Source organism: Giraffa tippelskirchi, chromosome 10 (assembly GCF_054371585.1).
Source record: "Giraffa tippelskirchi isolate mGirTip1 chromosome 10, T2T-mGirTip1v1.2.pri, whole genome shotgun sequence".
NCBI lineage: Eukaryota > Metazoa > Chordata > Mammalia > Artiodactyla > Giraffidae > Giraffa > Giraffa tippelskirchi.
This window is the reverse complement of record NC_137284.1, coordinates 118,345,279-118,371,985: the sequence shown is the minus strand read 5'-3', so window position 1 is coordinate 118,371,985 and position 26,707 is coordinate 118,345,279. Positions and strand designations below refer to the sequence as shown.

Below are 26,707 nucleotides of genomic sequence, written 5' to 3'. Positions count from 1 at the left end.
GCCTTCCTTTGACGGGGGCTTCCCAGGTGGCTCAGTGGTAAAGAATCTTCCTACCAATGCAGAAGATGCAGAAGACATGGGTTCAATCACTGGGTTGAAAAGATCCCTGGTGAAGGAAATGGCAACCAACTCCAGTGTTCTTGCCTGGAAAATCCAGTGGACAGAGGAGCCTGGTGGGCTACAGTCCATGGGGTCACAAAGAGTCTGACACGAAGACTGAGTATGAATCTCCCTAAATATGCCTCCATCAGCTCTATTGTGTACTTATGCTAGACATGGGTTAGGAATTGTTGTGCATTTTTAAATTTAATTGTCACAGTACCTCTCTGAGGAAGGTAGCATTGGTTCTATTTTACTAAGAAATAAAGGAGGTAGTGGGGTACATTGAAAGAAAGAGAATAAGAGAGAAGGAGGGAGGGAAGGAAGAAGGAAGGAGAGAGGAAGGGTCAGAGGGAGTGAGAGAAGAAGAGGGTGAAAGGGACAGAGGCAGGCAGGGAGGGGAAAGATGTGCAACAAGGCAGACCAGACTGCTGAGATGAGGATAAATTGACATTAATCTAGCAAACCCCTGCTATGGAAGTAGAAGTGGAAAAGCAGAGACTGGGGCTAAAAACAGGAGAACTGGCTAAAGTACACAAAAGAATAAATGAGCCACTAGACTCCTATCCTGTTCTGAGAGAAAACTGATGCCTGCTCTCTTGAGAAAGTGAACCAGGTAGAAATATAGTTTTAAGAATATCTGATTCTGTGACTGGTGATGGAAGTAAAGTTGGATACTGTAAAGAGCAATATTGTATAGGAACCTGGAATGTCAGGTCCATGAATCAAGGAAAATTCGAAGTGGTCAAACAGGAGATGGCAAGAGTGAACATCGACATTTTAGGAATCAGTGAACTCAAATGAACTGGAATGGGTGAATTTAACTCAGATGACCATTATATTTACTACTGTGGGCAAGAATCCCTTAGAAGAAATGGAGTAGCCATCATAGTCAGCAAGAGTCTGAAATGCAGTACTTGGATGCAATCTCAAAAACGACAGAATGATCTCTGTTCGTTTCCAAGACAAACCATTCAGTATCACAGTAATCCAAGTCTATGCCCCGACCAATAATGCTGAAGAAGCTGACGTTGAATGGTTCTATGGAGACCTACATGACCTTCTAGAACTAACACCCAAAAAAGATGTACTTTTCATTATAGGGGACTAGAAGGCAAAAGTAGGAAGTCAAGAGATACCTGGAGTAACAGGCAAATTTGACCTTGGAGTAACAATGAAGCAGGGCAAAGGCTATTTGACTTTTGCCAAGAGAATGCACTGGTCATAGAAAACATTCTCTTCCAACAACACAAGAGAAGACTCTATACATGGACATCACCAGATGGTCAATACCAAAATCAGACTGATTATATTCTTTGTAGCCAAAGATGGAGAAGCTCCATACAGTTTGCAAAAACAAGACTGGGAGTTGACTGTGGCTCAGATCATGAACTCCTTATTGCCAAATTCAGACTGAAATTGAAGAAAGTAGGGAAAACCACTAGACCATTCAGGTATGACCTCAATCAAATCCCTTATGAATATACACTGGAAGTGACAAATAGATTCAAGGGATTAGATCTGATAGAGTGCCTGAAGAACTATGGACGGAGGTTCATGACATTGTATAGGAGGCAGTGATCAAGAACATTCCCATGAGAAAGAAATGGAAAATGGCAAAATGGCTGTTTGAGGAGGCCTTAAGAATAGCTGTGAAAGGAAGAGAAGCAAAAGGCAAAGCAGAAAAGAAAAGATATACCTATTTGAATGCAGAATTCCAAAAAATGGCAAGGAGAGATAAGAAACCCTTCCTCAGCAATCAATGCAAAGAAATAGAGGAAAACAATAGAATGGGAAAGACTAGAGATCTCTTCAATAAAATTAGAGATACCAAGGGAACATTTCACGCAAAGATGGATGCAATAAAGGACAGAACTGGTATGGATCTAATAGAAGCAGAAGATATTAAGAAGAGGTGTCAAGAAAACACAGAAGAACTATACAAAAAAGATCTTGACGATGATGGTGTGATCATTAACCTGGAGCCAGACATCCTGGAATGTGAAGTCAAGAGGGCCTTAGAAAGCTTCATTATGAACAAAGCTACTGGAGGGATGAAATTCCAGTTGAGCTATTTCAAATCCTAAAAGATGATGCTGTGAAAGTGCTGCACTCAATATGCCAGCAAATTTGGAAAACTCAGTAGTGGCCACAGGACTGGAAAAGGTCAGTTTTCATTCCAATCCCAAAGAAAGGCAATGCCAAGGAATGCTCAAACTACCGCACAATTGCACTCGTCTCTCACATTGGTAAAGTAATGCACAAAATTCTCCAAGCCAGGCTCCAACAGTACATGAACCATGAAATTGCAGATGTTCAAGCTTGTTTTAGAAAAGGCAGAGGAACCAGAGATCAAATTGCCAACATCTGTTGGAACATCCAAAAGGCCAGAGAGTTCCAGGAAAGCATCCATTTCTGTTTTATTGACCATGCCAAAGCCTTTGAATGTGTGGATCACAATAAACTGTGGAAAATTCTAAAAGAGATGGAAATACCAGATCACCTGACCTGCCTCTTGAGAAATCTGTATACAGGTCAGGAAGCAACAGTTAGAACTGGACATGGAACAACAGACTGGTTCCAAATAGGAAAAGGAGTATGTCAAGGCTGTTTATTGTCACCCTGCTTATTTAACTTATATGCAGAGTACCTCACAAGAAATGCTGGGCTGGATGAAGCATAGCTGGAATCAAGATTGCTGGGAGAAATATCAATCACCTCAGATATGGAGATGACACCACCCTTATGGCAGAAAGTGAAGAAGAACTAAAGAGCCTCTTGATGAAAGTGAGAGAGGAGAGTGAAAAAGTTGGCTTAAAGCTCAACGTTCAGAAAATTAAGGTCACGGCATCTGGTCTCATCACTTCATGTCAAATAGATGGGAAAACAGTGGAAACAATGACAGTGTTTATTTTCTTGGGCTCCAAAATCACTGCAAATTGTGACTGCAGACATGAAATTAAAAGACACTTGCTCTTTGGAAGAAAAGCCAACTATGATCAACCTAGACAGCTTTACTGCAGAGACATTACTTTACCAACAAAGGTCCATCTAGTCAAAGCTATGGTTTTTCCAGTAGTCATGTATGAATGTGAGTGTTGGACTATAAGGAGAGCTGAGAGCCAAAGAATTGATGCTTTTGAACTGTGGTGTTCGAGAAGGCTCTTGAGAGTCCCTTGGGCTGCAAGGAGATCCAACCAGTCCATCCTAAAGATGATCAGTCCTGGGTGTTCTTTGGAAGGACTGATGTTGAAGCTGAAACTCCAATATTTTGGCCACCTGATGTGAATAGCTGACTCATTTGAAAAGACCCTGATGCTGGGAAAGATTGAAAGCAGGAGGAGAAGGGGACGGCAGAGGATGAGATGGTTGGATAGCATCACCGACTCAATGGACACGAGTTTGAGTAAACTCCGGGAGTTGGTGATGGACAGGGAGCCCTGGCATGCTGCTGTACGTGGGGCCAGAAAGAGTCAGGCACCACTGAGTGCCTGAACTCATCTGAACTGGTACCTCCTAGCAGGCACTAAGAAAATGTTTGGTATAAAATGAAATGTGGAAGAGTAAAGTCTATAAGTTTCTGAAGGGAAGAATTAGGACCCCAAATGACATACAACTTTTCAGGAGCAACACTAAAGGCTAAAAGCCAGTTGAAAAATAAATGAAATGTAAGCGTAGAATAAACACATTTATATTTACTGATAGACAAGGGCTGTAAAATTTTACCTTGTGAGTATGCTCTTAGGAAGCTTCTAGAGAATAGGTTCCACCAAAAGGAGGAAATATGATATAGAAAGTCATGAGATCAGGGAAACAAGGAGTATAATCTAGGAGAGAAATAAAAGCATTCAAAGGATGATGACAATGAGAAATTCTGAAAGAAGATCTGTGCAGATCTGGAGAGCAACCTGTTAGCACTGGAGCAGAAAGACAGAGGACTTCGTCAGAAAGGGAAGGGGCTGGACTAGGACTGATTGACCTATTATTTCATTTATATGATATTTTGTAATGATACTTTTTTCCTATTTATGGTTGATAGTTCAGAGATGAATTAGAAATAGGTAGCAACTTTAAATAATGGAGCACATATAAGAATAAGGCAGTTCTAACTCCAGCAATAAAATAAGTGTAAAAGAAAGAAAATATGATTATAAAGATAGCATAGTGCCTTATGGAGATGAAATAAAAAATATTTACAAGTCACAATGACATAAATTCTGATAACTGAATTAACACAATAAAATATAAGTCCTATGAATTGAAAGATATAAACAAAAACATGAGGCAGATTAATATGTATAACATAATATTTTATGTCTATCTTTTATATAAGAGTTTATGATTTGATAATAAGCATTTAGAAACTTATGGACCAAATTGCAATTAAGTACTATTACTCAATGTTCAGTACTTATGTATTCCTTAATTTTTAATATAAACAAGTATCCAAGCATTCTTTTTAAGAATTAATTTCGTATAAAATATAGATCCAATGTGATTTTAAATTGTACAAAGAACTTTGGTTTATGTGTATCATAATTTAGTTACTCTTTTCACTCTATGTTTAGATTGCTTTTGGCTATTTTATATATCCTTGTGTATAAGTCTTTGGCATTAATGTGATTATTTTTCTAGAATATATGCCAGATGGAACTGTTTATAGGGAAAATTCACATTTTAAGTCTTTTGATAAATAATCCAAAGCTGAACATCAAAGATTGAAACAATTTATATCCTCCCAGCAATGTTTTACAGTTTCTAGTATCTTACATCATGTCAACAGTGGGTAGTAAAATTCTATCTTCATATTTGACACATTTTTTTGAAAACTCTCCAAATTTTTATTTAGCTGATCACAAATGATGTAAGATCATGTGTTCACATGTTGCAAGCCATGGACAATCTTCTAGATGTACCCTTCTCCCTTCCTCTCCTTGTCACTGCTGTAAATACTTCAGTCATCTCTCTTAGGCTCCCTCTGACTGCAGAACTGAGCTCTCTTACCTTCTGATCCTTAAACTGCTTTTAGGTTCTTTCTTCTGAATCACAAATCTGATACTATCATTTGCTTACTTAAAAGCCCTTGAAGACTAATAATTTCCCACAGAGTAAAGTCTAAAAGTCTTAGAGCAGAACACTACATCAGCATTAATATGGGTCCAAGAATTTTCTTAAATTATAAAAATGGATTTTCATGACAGTCTTTTCTTAACTATAAAGAACTTGTGATTTTGCTCACTACATTCACTCTACTTATCTAAGGAGTGATTAAGGGTAACATCACAAAGATGGTGACATAGGTCATTCCTGACTTTGTTCCCTCTGGTGAGAACAGCTAAGAGGTGAGGCTAAAGCACCCCTTGCATCATGGAGACCATGACACTGAATTGCAAGGTGAGAGAAGCAGTTACACATGGATAATATTGTCCCTTCCCCAGGAGGCCAGTGAATACCACATGGAGGGGTTTCCCCTCAGTCTCCAGGTTCTCCAGTGAGCCAGGAGAATCCAGGGTGGACAGCCAACCCCTATCCCCAACACTGTGTGTCACTTTGTGGGAGCCCCTTCCTTGATCTTGCCCCAGATTGCAAGGGAATCTGTAGGGCTAGACCACTGGGAATCTTATTGTGACAAAGTAGTGAGGTGGAGGGTCTTAAAACAGCCAGCACTTGGACTTGGCAGACTGAGTTCATACCTACAGTGCCCAAGTAGAAATCCAAACCAGTAGAAAAGTGAAAAGATAACCAATGAAATGGGAAAAACATTTTAAAGTTATCTATCTGATAAGGGATTAATATCCAAAATATATGAAGAACTCATATAACTTAGCAAAAAGCTCAATAACATCTACTGTGGTTATCATTTCACAATATATGTAAATCAAATCATCATGCTAACCTAAAACTTACACATTGATGTATAGCAATTATATTTCAATAAAATTAGCAGCAAAAAGCTATGATTAATCAATGATGTGTGAATATATTGATGTAGGACAGAGTAGCATGATAAATTCTAGAAACTCACTTATTCAACTACTCATTCATTTAAAAAATATTTATTGAGTCTTTCCTATGTGCTAGACCTGCCCTAAGTTCTAGAAATATGGGGATACATAGCCAATAGAGCCAACAATGCCCTATTCTTCTCTTTGTGAAGGTAATGGCAGGGAACAGGGTAAGGGGCAAAAATTTCAAAAGGTAACTTGTTTTTGCTTTTTAAAGGAGTATTAAACAATGGTGTGCTGGTTTATCAAGTCTATGGAAAAATCACATGAAATATATAAAGCCCTGCTTGTATTTTTGTGGATCTCCTACCATGGATAATTTCAACCTACCAATGGTTTAAGAACCACTTCACAAGATTCTTAAATATTAGACAGTTTGCTCTGGAGTGCCAGTATAAGTTGATTCCAACCCATTGACAATACCAAGAGGGTATTAGAATTTGGAGAACTGGCAACTAACTACTTGAGTTAGAATGTCAAAGAAAGACCCTGCATACAGATGACACTGAGCTAAAGTACAAATGAAGAGAGGAATCAGAAAGTTGAAAATCATCTGAAAGAAAATTTCTGGAAGAGATATGACAAATGCACTAAGGCAAGAAATCACTTAGCACATCTGAAAAACAAAGCCAGAACATAGATTTTAAGTTGATTTTTCAGTTGGGAGGTAACCTTAAAATCAAAAGGCCTCTAACTAGGGTGAAAACAGTATTTTGGAAAAGTTGAATTATGATCCAGAAGCTATTATAAGATCAGTCTTTGTTCTTTTATACTTCTTTGCTAATAGAGTTTCCAATTACTGGTGGGTAATTCTTGGGCAAAGAAATAGAGGAAGACAACAGATTGGGAAAGACTAGAGATCTCTTCAAGAAAATTAGAGATACCAAAGGAACATTTCATGCAAAGATAGGCTCGATAAAGGACAGAAATGGTATGGACCTAACAGAAGCAGAAGATATTAAGAAGAGGTGGCAAGAATACACAGAAAAACTGTACAAAAAAGATCTTCATGACCCAGATAATCACGATGGTGTGATCACTCATCTAGAGCCAGACATCCTGGAATGTGAAGTCAAGTGGGTCTTAGAAAGCATCACTACGAACAAAACTAGTGGAGGTGATGGAATTCCAGTTGAGCTATTTCAAATCCTCAAAGGTGGTGCTGTGAAAGTGCTGCACTCGATATGCCAGCAAATCTGGAAAACTCAGCAGTGGCCACAGGACTGGAAAAGGTCAGTTTTCGTTCCAATCCCAAAGAAAGGCAATGCCAAAGAATGCTCAAACTACCGCACAATTGCACTCATCTCACATGCTAGTAAAGTAATGCTCAAAATTCTCCAAGCCAGGCTTCAGCAATATGTGAAACATGAACTTCCAGACGTTGAAGCTGGTTTTAGAAAAGGCAGATGAACCAGAGATCAAATTGCCAACATCCGCTGGATCATCGAAAAAGCAAGAGAGTTCCAGAAAAACATCTATTTCTGCTTTATTGGCTATGCCAAAGCCTTTGACTGTGTGGATCACAATAAACTGTGGAAAATTCTGAAAGAGATAGGAGTACCAGACCATCTGACCTGTCTCTTGAGAAACCTGTATGCAGGTCAGGAAGCAACAGTTAGAACTGGACATGGAACAACAGACTGGTTCCAAATAGGAAAAGGAGTACGTCAAGGCTGTATATTGTCACCCTGCTTATTTAACTTATATGCAGAGTACATCATGAGAAACACTGGGCTGGAAGAAACACAAGCTGGAATCAAGATTGCTGAGAGAAATATCAATAACTTCAGATATGCGGACAACACCACCCTTATGGCAGAGAGTGAAGAAGAACTAAAGAGCCTCTTGATGAAGGTGAAGGAGGAGAGTGAAAAAGTTGGCTTAAAGCTCAACATTCAGAAAACTAAGATCATGGCATCTGGTCCCATCACTCCATGGGAAATAGATGGGGAAACAGTGGAAACAGTGTCAGACTTTATTTTTTTGCGCTCCAGAATCACTGCTGATGGTGACTGCAGCCATGAAATTAAAAGACGCTTACTCCTTGGAAGGAAGGTTATGGCCAACCTAGATAGCATATTTAAAAGCAGAGACATTACTTTGCCAACAAAAGTCCATCTAGTCAAAGATATGGTTTTTCCAATGGTCATGTATGGATGTGAGAGTTGGACGGTGAAGAAAGCTGAGCGCCGAAGAATTGATGCTTTTGAACTGTGGTGTTGGAGAAGACTCTTGAGAGTCCCTTGGACTGCAAGGAGATCCAATCAATCCATCCTAAAAGAGATCAATCCTGGGTGTTCATTGGAAGGTCTGATGTTGAAGCTGAAACTCCAATACTTTGGCCACCTCATGAGAAGGGTTGACTCATTGGAAAAGACCCTAATGCTGGGTAGGATTGGGGACAGGAGGAGAAGGGGACGACAGAGGATGAGATGGTTGGATGGCATCACTGACTCGATGAACATGGGTTTGGGTAGACTCCGGGAGTTGGTGATGGACAGGGAGGCCTGGCGTGCTGCAATTCATGGGGTTGCAGAGAGTCGGACACTACTGAGCGACTGAATTGAAACTGAATTCTTGGGAGAGAGAGGTGTGAGTCAGATATAGAAATTTAAAATCTACCTGAAACCTGAGTTCACAGAATGCAAAATACAGCAGGAAATAAGTATGATTCTGCTTTACCAACATTTATGGTTCTGAGAGTGTTCGTTCTAGACACTATAATTTGTATTTCTTCTTTAATCTTACAAACCATACAAATCAAATATACTTTTAAATGCTGTTGCCATATTAAGATGAGTAGTAGTTTAAATATGATATAATGAAATGTATCATTGAGCAGTAGTTAGATAAAACATAACTCAAATTATAGGAACAATGCAAGAGTAATTAAATCAAATTCATTTAGCAGCTTTGGGAATTTTTTCCACTTGGAGTCAAGATCAAAAGAGATAATTTTGTTTTGTTTATTTTATCTTCAGCAGGTAAAGATGGAGAAGAATCTGAAACAATAATTTATGAATCAGTAGGAGTTCAAATCCAAGCTTGAGAAGTGAACAGCTACTCATCAGTGAAAAAAAATCCTATTGTGAAGCAAATGAATATTAGTAGGATTAAATGTCACATGTGGATCTAAAAGTGGATTTGTTTTTTATAACTGAAGATATATTTATGGGTTAATTGTATGGAGATCTGGTTCATTTGTTTTTTCTAAATTGAGATGAGTCAGAATGTCTCTGGGGCAGAAGAAACTTGTATTGCTTCTGAGAATATGTATTATTTGTTTCAGTATTATGCATTTGCAGCTAACAGTCCCGAGAAAGGGATTATAACTTGATAGTCTCAGAAGGAATTAATTGTTACTGACATGTTAGCTATATTAATAGTTACAATACTTTCTTTATCCAAGCAATTGTAATTTGTATACACATTCAAATTGCTTTAGTAGTAATGCCCAGCATTTACACAGAATTTTAAGAAGTTCAAGGCAATAGCTAAAAAAATCATTATTTTCAAAAACTTGAGTTATATATAGAACATGATTGTCAAATCTAGAAATTCATTTTTTATTGTTGAAGAAATACAAAAAAATAGATTTGTAATTATTGATAAGCTTTTTCTAGAAGAATCATATCTCAATTTTTATTAAATTATAGAAAACATTATTAAATGTCCAATGGAATTAATTTAAAGCTATTAGTCCCAGATTATTTTACTTCATTCTTTTTTTTTTTTTTTTACTTTACAATATTGTATTTGTTTTGCCATACATTGACATGAATCCACCATGAGTGTACATGTTTTCCCCTTCCAGAACCCTTCTTCCACCTCCCTCCCCAATCCATCCCTCCGGGTACTAAGTTATGTGTTAACCTACTTCTCTATAATTACAATAAATCTGTGTATAATATGATCTTTGTAATAAAATGAATTAAACACATAGGACTGCTATTTAGATACAAGTGACACAAATGCTTTAGAAATCACTTATTAAACTGCAGGATATTGAGTAATTATAAATGAGAGAAGGAAAGTAGAGAGGGTTACCCTGTCAACAGAAGAGGCCAGATGTTTACTCTGAATCCCCATGGAAAATAAAATTAAGGCAACTGTTCCTATTAGTTAGGCTAGAAAATACTCTCATCCAAAACCCTACTACCATTATTATAATCAGCATCACAATCAAGAAGAGCCCTTACTGAAGCAAGAACCAAACAGACGTATTTAGCTTTGGAATTTGAAAAAAAAAAAAAGGTTTTTGCATATTTCACTTTAGTGCACACTTCCTATTTTCTGTACCTAAAATTGTTTCATTTAAAAGGCAACTTGTAAACTCAGATACATTTAGAGTTCAGGTAACTTTCAAAATATTTTGGGCCAAAATAAATCTTTAGATGGATGTATTTCAATATTTATCTAAGAAAGTAGTCTTATGAGGTCTATGGTAAATTTAATTATTTCAGTGTTACCCAAAGTGGGCAGCAAGTACAAAATTCTGCACAATATTAAAGATCCTTTGATCAAAAGGAATTTCGAAAATGCTGTTAAGTCAGCTTACCATGAGATCTCAGCTTTTTTCATATCAAGATGTAAGTTATCAATCTGTGTATTAAATCTACTGAAGCATATGTTGAAATACAGCCATAAGACAGGAGGGGATCCCAGACAGAGGGAAGATTATGAGCCAATATGAGCAGGTGGAAAAGCATAATGAATCTTTTAAGAAACTATAGGAAAATTCTGGGTTTGGATGAGATAAATCTGGAAATAGATGCAAGAGCCAAACTGCGGGTATTTTGAATGACAGACTAAGTAATTCAGACTTTTACAAAATGTCAGCCAGCAGTCATTGAAGATTTCCAAGGGGAGTGATTGAATAAATGTGAGAGTTTGGAAAGATCAATCTGGCTGTAAATGGATAGGTCTGTGTGGAACATGGAAAATACTAGAAGCAAGGAGTCCAGTTAGAAGGTGCTAGCAAAGAATCAGGAGTGAGATTAACATAAAGAGTGAAAAGAGAATGCAAAAGGAAGACAGAGAATGAGGTCTATTGCAAGAGTAGAATGGGAGGAATGAGGAGAGTTTCAAAGATTTTTAAAGTCCCCAAGACACTGATGATGACTTTAGTGATCACAATGAATTCTTTTGCAGCTTCTTTATGTCTGGGTCATGCTTTATAACTGCCCCATGCCTTTCTACCATAAAGGTAACTTTCCATTCTTAGTTGGTTAACGTGGCTAACTTCTAATTCATTTTTAGAATTTCTATTTCATTTGTCAACTCTTCATTCTTAAATAATTTTTATATGTTCTCTCAGTATCCTAGATAATAATTTCTCTAATATTGAATGTTTGCAACCGCATGGACTGTAGCCCACTAAACTACTCTGTCCATAGAATTTTCCAGGCAAGATAATAGGCCTCCTGAAATTAAGGATCAAAATTTTCTACTTTCTATAACCAGCACAAAAGCAAATAATGGAAACTCAATCACTGTTTGAACAAGGAGCATGCCTAGAAATGTTAGAAAGCTAGGAAGCATAAAAAAAAAAAAAAAGCAGAAATGGGGAAATAGATGGAATATAAGGATTGAGGAAGGCTTGTTTTATCGAAATGTTGGAAAGACAATAGAAATAAAATTAAGGAAAGTGATAAAAAAGGGAACTGATGAGGCAGAATTCCAGAGTGAAAGGCAGGCTGTAGAATGCAGATCAAGTGTGGAGAATTCACCCTCCTGTAGTCCAATACCTTCTACAAAAGAGGCCTTTTACTCCTTCATTTCCTCACCTTAGCTCCTTGTGTTTCCACTCTCAAGAATGCTATCCCATCTCGAATCTCTTTTTCAATATTGACTTGTGTACATCTAAAACACAGATAAATATCACTGTCCCGTGAGACCTTCCATGGTCACTTATTTCTCCAAATCTCCAGAATAATTTTTTCTTAATATACAGACTGAAGCACTCCTACATAAAATTCACTTTGGGTGATGCTTTGGGAGATTTGTCTTTATAGACACATTTTATCTAATAAAAGACACAAAGATAATATAATCATTTTAGAGCTCCAAATGAAGTAATAGATTTAAGCAAATGATCATCTATGGATACAAGAACCATTAGTGGAAAAATGTAGGTGGGGTAAATAATGATCAAGGCAATCGTACCTAAACCCACTGATCAAACTGCAAGTCATAAAAAGAAAGAAAACTCGATCTCATATACTTCCTTATGGAAAGATACAACACTCTCTAATATTTTTTTTGCCAAGGAACCAGCATTTGACCAGATTTTATCTGTAACAAGCAGTTTAAAGGAAATACAGAAGACAGAAAAAATGTGAAAAGAAAACACTGAGTTGTATTCAGCAAAATCTCAAATGTGTGAGACAATCCAATTTTCCAACAAACAAATTGCAAGGAGCACAATTTAAAGGGGGAGTGGAAAACCCATAGTTTAAATAAATATTAAAAGAAACTTAAAGAGAAACTTAAAAGATGTATCAGCTAAAATGTGATACATTTGGATTTCAACAAACCCAAATTCACAAATCATTTATGAGACAAATGACCTATACCAAGATACTGTTAATTTTTAGGTATGATGATGGCTATGTTGTTTAAGCATCATTAAACATCTTGAAATATTTTCACATAAAATTATACAGTATCTGGAGTTTGCTTCAAAATAATCCAAGGTGATAGCAGGTGTGGGGAGTAAATTGTGGTAGTATGAATGAAACAAGACAGATCATTGATGGAGTTGGATGGTAGTCACATGCTTCATTTTTACATATACATTTGAAAAATTCTATTTTGTATCATTTTAAAATGCAAGTTCCTGAGCCCTATCTTAGAACTACTGAGTTAGAATAGCTAAAGGAGAATCTAGAAATCTGCATTATTAACAGGTTCCAAAGTGATGATTACGCACACTAAGATTTGGAAATCTCAGTCCTGAACAATGATTCTCGTTGTTCTTGTTCTTGTCAGAGACATCCAGTCAATTATATATTCATGCTCTAGCTTTAAAGATATTAATAGAAACTGTCAAAGCCATATATTTTATATGTACTCAATACATATTAGTGATGTTATTCAAAATATTTATTGCTTTACACTCTGAATAAATATTGTAGGTCTAGATTATACAAGATTTATCCATATATTCCAAGATATTAGGATTGTGCAACTTCTCAGCTCTTAGCAATAATCCTATGGCCATATGGGACTTCTTTCTTAGTGGTATTTGACACCTATAATTCCTAAAGTGCTAATATCCTCATACATCATGCAGCAGTGATAAAATTTAACAGATGAGAACAATAACCCACTCTTTCACAGACAAATGGAAAAAGAGAATCTTAGCATTTTGTGTAGAATATCAACACTGATTTTTTTATATGTTTATATCTTCCGTTACCCCTCAACTTTGCCTTTGTCTGAGATTGTCTTTGTTAGCTTGTCTGCAATGGTTCATTTATTAAGTAATCACTCTGATTTTCCTAAGAAGATATTCCTACAAAAATATAACATTTTATTGAAAAAAATTTCCCCCCAAACTTAAGTATTCCCTATACCTTGGAACTCAAAAATATTCTATGCTACATCTTGTCCTAATACTCATCCAGTATTCTAGATTTGCCACTAAGTAGTTAGGTGGTTTTGAATCTGGCCCTATTTTTACTGAGTCCTGGTTTCCTCACGTATATAATCCTAAAATAAATGTCAGTCTACTCTTGGATCCTATATTCTTTCTAGGAAAAAGTATTTCACTTAATATTTAAACAAAAAACAAAACTTTCAAGAAAAAAAATGGTATAACATCTCAGCAATTTAGATGAGGATAAATAAGGCCAGTTGCATATGTTGTATTCTGAAAGTAGCAATCCAGGAATATGGTTATTTCCCACTTCAACTTACCTGCTTATGAGCATGGTCATAAGAATTAATATGATTGTCAAACTCCTGGTGTTTGTGGTACTGCTTGTCACATAACTCACAGTAAAAGTTCGCCTTTACATCTTCCAGGGCCTTTGCTGTGGACTTCTCCTTTTCTGGAAAATCCTTTGGAAAAAAAAAAAAAAAGGCAAAAATGTTGGTTAGATTTCTCTATAATAGCATAACCAGATCTCATATTAATCAAGTTGGTAATTTAATTTTACTGTGACTCAAAGGAAATGGTTAGCCTCATTATACTTAAGAAATCTATGGCACAATGGAAGCAACTTTCAGCTTGGCCTAATCCTAAGTCATCAATGAACATATAATGACTTATCCTAAAGGAGCTGAGCCCTCAGCCTCAGTATGGTCATTACTGTTTGTCTTCTTGCCACCTGTTTCCAGATGTGGTACTGCTGACTCATCTAACTATAATATCACCACCATGTTCTCTACCTATCCAGGGACCCATCCCAAAACTGTAAGACCTCTCTACTATAATATTTTATTGGGCATTGATTGCATTCTTCTGTATTATTCACCTACTTCTTCATGTACTTTAGCCTACCTGAGATCTTAAGTGTTGGGACTTACTATTCTCTCTTTACTTTATGCCTTTCCCACCTTGATAACTGATGAGCCTTTTCTCAACACCCAGTTCTTTGACCCTCTCAGAATCCTTTTCCATGGCATTTCAAGGAGGGAAAAGCCTCCATTATGTTGCTTATTACCAAACACATTTATGATGATTCCTACTTTGTTTTTTTCACAGACATTTCTTTCTTTGATTTTACCTCTTATATTTTTGTATTCCACACAGTTCCATCTTCAGACAACTGATTTATCCACTCCACACACTCTCCCAGGGTGGTCCCTTTCATACCATAGTTAGAGCCTTATTTATCCAAAATCTCTAACTTCGGCCTAAGCTTCTTCCACATACATTAGCTCCTGCTAGGCATTGCTAATGAGTGTGTTACAAGTTTCAAAATTACTTTTAATTAATTTTCATTGGGGTAGAATTGCTTTAAAATGTTGTTGTAGTTTCTATTGTACAGTAAAGTGAAGCAGCTACATGTATACATATATCCCCTCTTTTTTGGATTTCCTTCCTATTTAGGTCAACAGAGAGCATTGAATAGAGCTCCCTGAGGTATATAGTAACTTCTTATTAGTTAACTGTTTACAATTTTAACTATGCTCTATCTCAAACAGAATTTTGGCCCCATAATTCCCCCACTTAAAATCCTCTTGAATTCTCTCATTGTCTATAGAATAATAGTGACAAATGCTTACTGAACATAAACTATGTGCCAGTTATTAGGATAAGTATGTGAATTACCTCATTAGTTCCTCATAAAAACTCTATAAAAATAAGTTCTATGTTAATGTACATTTTACAGATGCATTGACCAGAATTCAGAGAGATTACACACTTGCGGTCACTGAGTTAACAACTGGAAAGGGATTTGAATTCAAATAATCAATGTCTAGCTCTTTTGTTAACAAATAGCTGTGCTTTACCATGGCCTTCCAAGGCCAATACCCTTAATATACCATACCAGCTCCTTCTTACCTCATCAGTGTCATTAATAGCAATTCATGTTCCCATATTACCCTCTTTAATTTTATCATCAGACATGCCATATGATATTTAAAAAATTATTTTCATGTATATGGTTCCCATAAATCTTTTGAAGGCAAGAATTGTTTTATTCATTTTTGTGTCAACAGTATCATACATATTATCTAGCCCAGAATAGGTGCTTATTTAATATGCATGACGTAAATTAATGGATAATGACGGCTTACATATTCATGCCTCTTACCATCCTGCAATTCTGCTCTATTATCCTAGTGCCTAGATAAAAGAATGGCTGGCACATAAAGGATACCAAACAAATATACATAAAGAATGGGTGAACAAAATAAAGAATGGATTTTAGCTTTGTTTCTCCAAAATGACTAACCTTCTATGAAAAGAAACTGGGCCATAAGTCTAAATCATAGGGGTATCATTGCCCAGACAAAAAAGCAATCTGGGAAGATTCTCACAGGGTTGGATGAAGTGATGAGGCAATTAATCTAGATATGGGAACATAGTGATTCAAGCCCCAGTATGAGTCTAACACAAATGGCAAGAAGCAGGAAGGACATTAGTACATTAATAAAGAGCAAGTTAGACTAAATATCCAGATTGCCTAGCTAAGAGAGTTGAAGTAGAAATCTGGTTACATTCTAGGTTAATGGGGCATATCAAAGCTACTTGATAGGATATATTCAGAAACAATAATGTGGACAACAATTTCAAGACCAAAAAACCAGCTGCTGAAGGAATTGAGATTATATAGTTACTTAATAACTGTGGGAACAGTAGTAGTAGGCTACTGTTGAGTAGTAGACTTAGAATCAGAGGAAATCATTATTTTTTCATCCAGTCTTTCTCACTAGAAATTATGGTCTTTCTCAGTATACTTTTAGCAATTGCATTGGAACGAGTGTCTACTTTGGTTTATCCATAGTTCTTACTTTACAATGACACAGCCTCAGAAAACTGACCATGTGCTTGGACATTGAGCAACTCTGCCTCAGCTTCATTAACTGGAGTTGGAGTAGGGGTGGCAACTGAGACTTCAGGGTGAATTTGTCATTAAAAATCTATTTTCATATTATTCCAGATTATGTATTATACAGAGGATTTTATGACAGTGTAAGAAGACCAGAAACTATAAAACTCCTAGAAGAAAACATAGGCAAAACACTCTCCGATATAAACCACAGCAGGATCCTCTATGACCCACCTCCCAGAACATTGGAAATAAAAGCAAAAATAAACAAATGGGACCTAATTAAAATTAAAAGCGTTTGCACAACAAAGGAAACTATAAGCAAGGTGAAAAGACAGCCCTCAGAATGGGAGAAAATAATAGCAAATGAAGCAACGGACAAACAATTAATCTCAAAAATATACAAGCAACTCCTACAGCTCAATTCCAGAAAAATAAACGACCCATTCAAAAAGTGGGCCAAAGAGCTAAACAGACACTTCTTCAAAGAAGACATACAGATAGATGGCTAACAAACACATGAAAAGATGCTCAACATCACTCATTATCAGAGAAATGCAAATCAAAACCACAATGAGATACCATTTCACGCCTGTCAGAATGGCTGCTATCCAAAAGACTACAAGCAATAAATGCTGGAGAGGGTGTGGAGAAAAGGGAACCCTCTTACACTGTTGGTGGGAATGCAAACTAGTACAGCCACTATGGAGAACAGTGTGGAGATTCCTCAAAACACTGGGAATAAAACTGCCATATGACCCAGAAATCCCACTGCTGGGCATACACACTGAGGAAACCAGACTTGAAAGAGACACATGTACTCCAATGTTCATTGCAGCACTGTTTGTAATAGCCAGGACATGGAAGCAACCTAGATGACCATCAGCAGACAAATGGATAAGGCAGCTGTGGTATATATACACAATGGAATATTACTCAGCCATTAAAAAGAATACGTTCGAATCAGTTCTAATGAGGTGGATGAAACTGGAGCCTATTATACAGAGTGAAGTAAGCCAGAAAGAAAAACACCAATACAGTAAACTAGCACATATATATGGTATTTAGTCAATTGGTAAAGATAACCCTGTATGCGAGACATCAAAACAGACACAGATAAATAGAACGGTATTATGGACTCTGTGGGAGAGGGCGAGGGCAGGACGATAAGGGAGAATGGCATGGAAGCATGTAAATTATCATACGTGAAACGAATCGTCAGTCCAGGTTCAATGCACGATACAGGGTGCTCGGGGCTGGTGTACTGGGATGACCTGGAGGGATGGGATGGGGAGGGAGGTGGAAGGGGGGTTCTGGAGGGGGAAAATATGTACACCCATGGTGGATTCATGTCAGTGTATGGCAAAACAAATACAATATTGTAAAGTTAAAAAATAGAAAATAGACTAATTAAAAAATAAATAGCTCCATGGCCAGAGTAGAGCTTTTCTAGTTAGTCTCAGCATTTATATCTAAACATCTTTTATTTCTAAAACTCCCTTTAATTAAGATATTACATGGCTCTAAATGAAAAAAGTTATGAGAGTTCTACCAACACTTTAGTCTATATCATTCCCTATAAATGTTCACATTTTACAAAGCCATCTGACTAAATTACATATCCTGTTTCTTGCTTCATTTTTCTCGTCAGGATATGCTGCTAATATACCCATTTCTCTTTCCTCTAAGGGGCTATTGATATTCCCCATGGCATATCCTAGTCCCCTGATTAAAAGAGGTAGGATACATAAGTGGATAAATTAGCAAACCATACGGGGTTCACAGTATAGCTTGTCCTTCAAAGCCAGAAGTAAATGCATAAGCCCAACAGCAGAGACTAGGGAATAGAAATGGGAAAAAAACTGAGAGTCTCAGGCAGAGGAAACTACAATCCCAGAGCTGGGTAGGCATAGCAGAATCATAGAGGAAAAAGAGAAAAAAAAAAATTTCTTAAGGATTTTTGGCAAAACTTGAAACTGAGATTAGGGCAAGAGCTGACTTTCAGTGAAAGAACCACAACCTAGTTGTCCATGGCATTGCTTGGAATAAAGTAGACAAGTTCTGAAGTGTGAAGGTAGACTATGGAGACAGAGCTGAGTTGGTCCAGTTGTATACGTGCCAGCAGGCTGGAGGGTAAGGTCTCAGACTAGTAGAGAAGCCATCATGTAATTTAATATTGCAATTTATTAATAGCAGAACAGGCAACCGATACTGAGTAATTTAATGATTTGAATAAAATCAAGTAACATTAAAGCAGGAGTGCATTTTCCATTGTATCATGCTGTCATCCACTCATTTTCCCACTCATCTAACCATACTTTCATCCTGCTATTATCAAGCACTTGTACAGTCACGAATCTCTTGTTGGGCAACTTTAACTGTTGATTTCTTAAGAAGCCTTTCTTCAGACTTTAACAGTCAAGCATGGGAGAATTACAGGCTTCCCTAGTGGCATCAGCGACTCAATGAACATAAGTTTGAGCAAATTCCGGGTGATCGTGAAGGACAGGAAAGCTTGGTGTGCTACAGACCGTGGGGTCTCAAAGAGTCAGACATGACTGAGCCACTGAACAACAACCAGTACCTCAGTGGTAAAGGATCTACCTGCAATGCAGGAGATGTTCATTTAATCCCTGGTTTGGAAAGATCCCCTGGAAAAGGAAGTGGCAACCAACTCTAGTATTCTTGCCTGGGAAATCCCATGGACTGGTGGGCTACAGTTCATGGGGTCACAAAAGATTCATACATGATTTAGCACCTAAACAAAAACAGCAGCAAAGTGGAAGAATTACATGTGAAGAGATGAACACTATAAATTGCAATACAGTAATAATCATAAGTTGTTATAGAATGTGCCTAGTTCACACTAGTTAAGAATAATTGGAAGAAAATGTCAGAATTTTTTTCTCTTTTTCACACATAGCATTAGATATACTGTAAATTCTTGGCATTCCTTGCCTTCTTTGTTGAATGACAAGATATTTTTACTGGTCAAATAACCTTGAAAGCAAATTGAGGTGAGATTTACTCTCTGAAATAATTACACAGTCTTTAGATATATTCACAGGTATCGATTAAATATGAAAGGAGCAAAAATACCCACCTATTCTCAGTATCAGTAAATTTTTTAAATTAAAAAGGAATAAAATTCATAATAATACATTAGATATATAACATTTGATGCAAAATTCCATCATTGATTTGCTAGTTATAAAAAGTTCCCTTTTCACAGACTACCTAGAAGAGGAGACTGGAAGCTTATTTAATAATAAAAAAAATAACATTTATTAAATAAAAGAAAACTTCTTGTTAACCATTCTCAGTGATTCATTAAATGTTGAAAAAGTAAATTTAATATGACAGTTATGTGAATAAGTCACTTTAAAATATTAGGCATTGCCAGTAGGCATTTATGTTACAATTCAGTAAGAATTTCATAGTAATTAATTACTTTTAATAACTCATATTTTGGGTGCAAAGAGACAAAATACACTTTTTCACACCAAGAATTTCATATTCATGCATATAACTGGTAGCCTGTAAGGTGGCAAGTGTTCTGACTAGTGTAAAGCATTTAGTTAGAAATATGAATGCTTTCTACCAAATTATTCTTATTGTAATGATGCTTACACTCTAAAACCCACTGCTCTCTCTTTGATAAACAGAAAACTGTCAAGCACTTCACACTTGTTAACTCCTTTAGTCTTCACAGCAACTTTATAAAATATCATCTCTTCTTATCCCATATAAAGAAGGCAAGGCAAAAACACATCTAGAAATTCACTCAATGTTGACGAGCAGGGACAGGATTCAGACTCAGATCTATCTGACTTCAGAGCTATTAATCACCAGGCACATGGCTGCCCAAATTACTTAGCCTTTATCCAGATGCTGCATAATTCTGAGGTACCTACGCTACTTGTTTTAGTAGATTTGGAATAATACAGAGCCTCTAGGTCCCAGAGAGAGTCAGAGGACTGATTATAATTTTTAAAATCTATAAAGCTCTTGAAGCTGAGAGACGGGCACTAGGAAAATACAAAGTGGTAGTCCGTTTCTACTGGATGTGCATATGTGCCCTGATTATTGAAAAGGAAAAGAAGGAATCAACTGCTGTTCTTAGTATCTCCTTGATGGTAATACAGCTTGGAGCTTTGACAATTGAATTCATATTCTTTCTATGAAAATTTCACATTTGACCTTTCACTGTTATGTGTAAGAGATTGCTTTAAGAATTTTAATATTCTCTCATTTGTTCTGTTACACAAATAAAATCCTGTTTTATTTTATCTGGCCACAAATAAAATCCTGTTTCAAAGATAGTGAATTTTCCTCCTCCTCTGATCAAGTGACTAACACTGGTTCAAAAACCTCTCTTGGTCCCCACTGTCTTTGTGCATCTCTGCAACAGTTTGGGTAATGAAAAACTTGCTTTAGATAGTTTTCTTTATGTATTTATTTTATGTTTGTGACAGGGAAAAATAATCTTTGAAGACTGACTAACTTGGATCTCAGCCTCTTACAAGTTTAATTTCTTAAGTTTTTAGTTTTATCAGTATTAGAAATTAAGGGGAATAATTAGTGGCTTGCAGGATTGTTGAGAATATAAAATGAGATCAATTTCATGGAAGTACTTAGTAGCATGTATGCTAAAAGTGGGTACTTGATGTTTTTGTATATTTTGTGTGTGTATGTGTCTTTCTTTTGTGTGTATCATTATATTCATGTGACATTAGTTTTTTTAAAATATCATAGCATTCTATGATTCTATAAAGTAACTTTCATTTTCTGCTGAAAATATGAGCAAGTGATAGGAGCCCTTGTCCTCTTCAACTCACCATCTCATGTGAAAGCACAGTCCTGATAGTAAATTCAAATCTGGTTTATTTGAATAGAATTTTCAGGATGTTTTTATCTCACAATTTGTTTTTAACATTTGGACCGCTTAAATTCCACAAATAAGCAAAAGAGCATTGCATGCCCTTAACATTAATATTACTAGTATTAGTTTCCCTAAATATGTGACTGGCTTATTTTATTAAAAAATGGTTGTGTATTTTATAGTATCTAGTTTGTCACCTGTTACTTAGAAAAAAACTCGGTATTTTTTGAGTAAATTAATGATAAAAGGTATAACTTTTCCTACTATGTAACAGATAACTTGGCTTACCTTGGCAATGTTAAATCATATCATAGGGAATTAAACTGTTGAAACTATGGCAGAATAAATAGAGTATGATTCTAAACATATGGGACTAGAATATGAGTATGATTCTAAACATATGGAACTTTTGGAACAATCCTTTTAAAAACTATAGATCCAAAAAAAAAAAACCAACAACAAAAAAAACTATAGATCCTAAGGAGCCTACTGAAGAATTATCCTAAAGTAATAGTGGGCAGCAACTGCATACAGATTCACAATCAGAACTATAGATTACTGATTTCCAATGCTCTTCTCATTTTACCATAATCAATAGTTCTCCTTACTATTTGTTAAGAATTAAGTATCTGTTTCCCAGACTTGAACTGGACATAACTAAATTTAGACCTTTCCATCTATGGCCAGGTAAAAATAACATCAGCCACATCCTGGATTTAGAAGAAAAAAAAAAAGAGCTTTCCCCTCTTATTAGTGATTCATTCAAGCTGCTCAGAAGATAACCATATTAAATACATGAACTTGTCACTGGGTAGCATGCTTTGGGTACATCTTAGTATCATTTCTGATTCGGAAAGAATGACACATTTCTGACTCACTGGCAAGATGCCAGAGTGATGACTACCTTTATGTTCATGAAACAACAATTAAATATTTAAAACTTGCTTATATAACTGACTATTTTGGAGAAGATTCCTAATGGCTGCATCTGAACAGAGATTATTTTTGAAAAGCACATTTTTTATTCATCAGTATTCTATACCACCTTCATCTTTCTCAGCATAAATTAATATACAGTTCTTCTACTAGAAAAACACATAAGCATATAATGCAGTTCCAGTTGCACCCTAAAATAATCATAAGAGTAGCTATTGCTTTATTACCTGTGAATGTCTGCCATAAAGGAAAAAGGGGGCAGGTATAATTTCCATATCACTTACAGATACTGCATTGCACAAGTTCATAGGGTTATGAACTGGTTTTCAGAGTATTTTTAGCAATCAGTGCAATAGTAAAACACATGTAAACCAATGAGACTTAACTGGACACCATGTAGTATGAGCCCATGAAGATGCAAGGACTACCTGTCTCTTACAGAGAACATCCCAGCCCTTACCAGTTAAAATAGGCAATATTTTTGGAGGGGTTGAAAAAGAGGGTGCATGAAATATACATAAATTTGCCCAATGTCAGAAACAAGGTTAAATCTATTAAATAACAGTCCTTGTCCTGGAGTTCATGCCTATCATTAATGAATTCATGAATGAATATATGTAGTGACTGAAGGAATAAATACATTTAATGTCTTTCTGACTTTTTGCCTATTTATTTATTGTGTCAAAAGGGAGAGAACCAGAAAGTCTGAAATGAGTATGGTGATGTCAAAACACATATAACTGTACACTTTAAAGAGTGAACCCTAATGTGACCTATAGACTTTAGCTAATAATAACACATCAATATCAGTTCATCAATTGTAACACGTTCATCTATCACACTAATGTAAAATGTTAATAATAAGGGAAACTATGTATAAAATTAGAAGAGAGTATATGGATACTCTTCTGTACTTTCTGATCTATATGTCTATGAGCCTAAAACCTTGGTGGTTCATGGTAAAGAATCCACCTGCCAGTGCAGGAGACAAGGGTGGGATCCCTGATCTGGCAAGATTCCACATGCTGCGGAGCAACTAAGCCTGTGTGCCACAGCTATTCAGCCTATTCCAGTGCTCTAGAGCCTGGGAGCTGCAACTACTGAGCCCATGTGCCACAAGTACTGAAGCCTGCATGCCCTAGAGCCCATGCTACTCAATGAGAGAAGCCAGCGCAATGAGAAGCCTATAAACTGCAACTACAGAGTAGCCCCTGATCATCACAACTAGAGAAAAGCCCATGCAGCAATGAAGACCCAGCAAAGCCAAAAATAAAGAAATAAAGTTATAAAAAATTGCCTATTACTTAAAAAAATAAAAGTGTACAATGAAATCACATTTTGATAGTCCTACCCTCATTGAACTCAGGAAGAACAATACATGGTATAAAAATAATCCTTGTTATTGTAATGTACATGGCTGAGTTCCAGGTGGACCAGATGACAAAGAGAGCTCCTCTGTATGGAGATATCTTGAAATCCTCAGTTCTGTTCTGTTATTTTCCCTGAGAGAGAGTGACCCTCAGCAACCCTTGAGCAAAGCAGAACTACTGACAGATCATATTTAGAATCATTAGACCCACTGGAAATTCAAAGGGTGAAATTTCTATATTCAAAAGAAAGATTTTGGAATGTGTTATTATGTAGGTGTGTAAAATATGAAAATAAAACATATTTTCTTCCTCAGAATGACAATAGTGTCCCATTTATAAATGTAGTAATTACTACCCCATCAATTCAGCCCACATATATGTAAACTGTAATGAATATAGACATATTGCATTCATCTATATTGAATACATTTAAATTAATAAACTATTGTGCATTAGACAGGAAATACTTTCATTTAGCCATTACTCCTGCTGTAACTACTTATTGTAAAAATGCAATTAATAGTGTCTGACATTTCATTTTCTAATATAGGAGAAATCAATGAAAACTGTCAGGTAACTAAGTTTTCTGGAAAGTTGCTAGTGACACCGGCTAAATTACAAATCATTTTTTTAAAATTCAACATCTGCAACAGCTGTCTAGGGAAGAAATGGTCATTAAGTGATGCTGACCTAGACGTTGTTTCACTTTTACTTGAGAATTAACTGCAAATATGTTCCCTTCAAAAAGATTCAGGTGATTGTCACATAAATTGTTCTAAGGCCTTCTCAGGTGGTTCTGGAATCAATCTGTACATTTCTAAAAAGCCCTGTTTCCCATCCTCTTTCACTAAAATAGGCTTAGAAACTCCTAAAATGATGGGCTAAAATGGAATAAAGCCAAAGTCTTTGCTTTTAAAAAAGGACGTATGAGCCAGATAAATGCCAAAACTCCAAGGACTTTCTCTCTGTTTTTCTGAATGTTTGCTATCTTGTTTGATAAAAAGTCAGCTGCATTTGGTTTACTTGTTCTATAACCAGAAATGTTTAAAAAGTGATTGTGCTCACAAAGGCACTTCATTGTTTCAAACTGGCTGCTGCAGGTTTCTATCTATTGAAATGCTAATAGGTAATTTACTTTCAAACTTAGAGAAACTAGCAATTGTGAAAGAAGTATGCTATACAAAAGCTCTGTGTCTCAAATCTTGAAATATTAACTTCAAGCTGGGAAAAATGTCTCAAAAGTGAGGAAAGTCTATTAGAATGCTAGTTTCCTTTGAGAAGAAGTCATTCACATGGACTAAAGGAAATGCTCTAAACTACATTATATTCATTTCAAGATCATGAACTGATGTACAAAAGCTTGGCTCTGCTTTCATATATTTTGGAACAAATATTTGTCACATATTTTATCTATTATTATTCTCATAGAACTTTGTAAAACTTGGGTCACTGACTTTACAAATCCTCAAAAGAAATTGTGCATACCAGTTTTACAGATACACTTTTGCTTTATTGAAAACAAATACAATTGTCAATTGAAGTCAAAGTCTGATGAGCTGAAAACTGGAGCAAAAGTTAATATGCGTCACAATAGCAGAATGCATAGTACAGCCTACTTAGACTTTGGTGAAGAGTTGAAACAGATTTTCACAGCTGCTTGGGCAGTTAGAGCATCTGTACTTATTGTTAACATTAGCACCAATTCAATAAGCCATATAGCTGTATCACAATCTATTGTGTGTGTTCACACTGTGTAGAGCTAGACTAAAAAGAAAGTCAGCTACACAGAACAGAGGTTGTAGGTCCACTATAAAAGAAGTGGAATAAGAAAATTAGAATCATCTTGTAGGCATGCACGGGACTTCAGAAATTCTTTTCTAATTAAAAAATATTTAATCCAGAAGTTCTTTGGTTTTGCCCAGATTGATGTAGAATGATAAGTAGTATATCTGGACTAATTTAAGTCCTTGACTTCAACTTCTGAAAACAACAGCAGAGCCACAAATTCTATGAAGTCTATTTTCTTACTTGGAAGAGGAGATCGATCTAAAAGATGAGCTTTTGCATCTCTGAAACTTGACATATACAAATGAGTATCTAGTATTAAAGCTGATATATTAGATACTTATATATACTCTTTCTCTTCTTAAACAACACAATCAAAATCTGTTTAAGAACTTATTTAGAAAGTATGTTCTTACTCCTGAAATGCCAGAAATAAAATATTTTGTTTCAAACCATCTCTTACAGAAAGAGACAGAATCAGTCTCAGGAGAGGACTTCTTCCTACTTTTATTTTCCTAAGGTTTAAAAAAATATTAAGAGCTTTGCTAGTCTATAGATTGTTAGTTATAGATAGTTTCAGTGGATTGAACACTGAACTGAGCCAGTACTAAAACTGGCTTTAGAAAGGAGGAAGCTACCTTCTTTTCTGATATTGGAGGGATATCTTAGATAAAAACAAAGGAAAAGCAGAAGAAAAAAGAATTTATTTCTGAAATGATTTTTTTTTTTAACTCCTGTGTTGCCCTTGAAGGAATTTAGTGTATGGTGGGGATTTAGTTATATTATAAAGGTTTGGATTAGTTGCTGTGTTATTCTACTGTGCAAAATAATAATAACACATAACTCCTATTTTCAAGAGGCTCCCAGACCACCCGAAGGGATAGAATTAACTCACAAATTGCAAGTGACAATAGAAAGGAATATACAGTCACATGGTGGGGATTTAAAGTGCTACGTATTTTCAAAGTAGGGAAATAACCTGATACTTTATAATGTGCCTACATACCAAAGCAGAATAAACTTATTAAGAGAATTTTACAAAAAGACTAAATTAGTTGTCTTGCATTTGACTCTTACATACAAAAAATAAACGGCAGTTGATGATCTAATTCTGGAGTTTAAGAA

The 26,707-nt window shown here is 36.0% G+C and overlaps 1 protein-coding gene across 13 annotated transcripts in view; it reads right to left on the bottom strand.

Moving 5' to 3' along the window:
* The window catches only part of ZNF804B (zinc finger protein 804B), an 889,892-nt gene that overhangs the window by 82,690 nt on the left and 780,495 nt on the right, over positions 1 to 26,707 (bottom strand). For all 13 annotated transcript variants that reach the window (XM_081533981.1, XM_081533982.1, XM_081533979.1 and 10 more), the window contains one exon: positions 14,025 to 14,168. Coding sequence is in view for 1 of the 13 variants with exons in the window: in XM_081533978.1 (XP_081390104.1) it covers positions 14,025 to 14,168 (144 nt within the window). In the remaining 12 variants the exon portion in view is untranslated. The remainder of the gene's footprint in view (positions 1 to 14,024; positions 14,169 to 26,707) is intronic.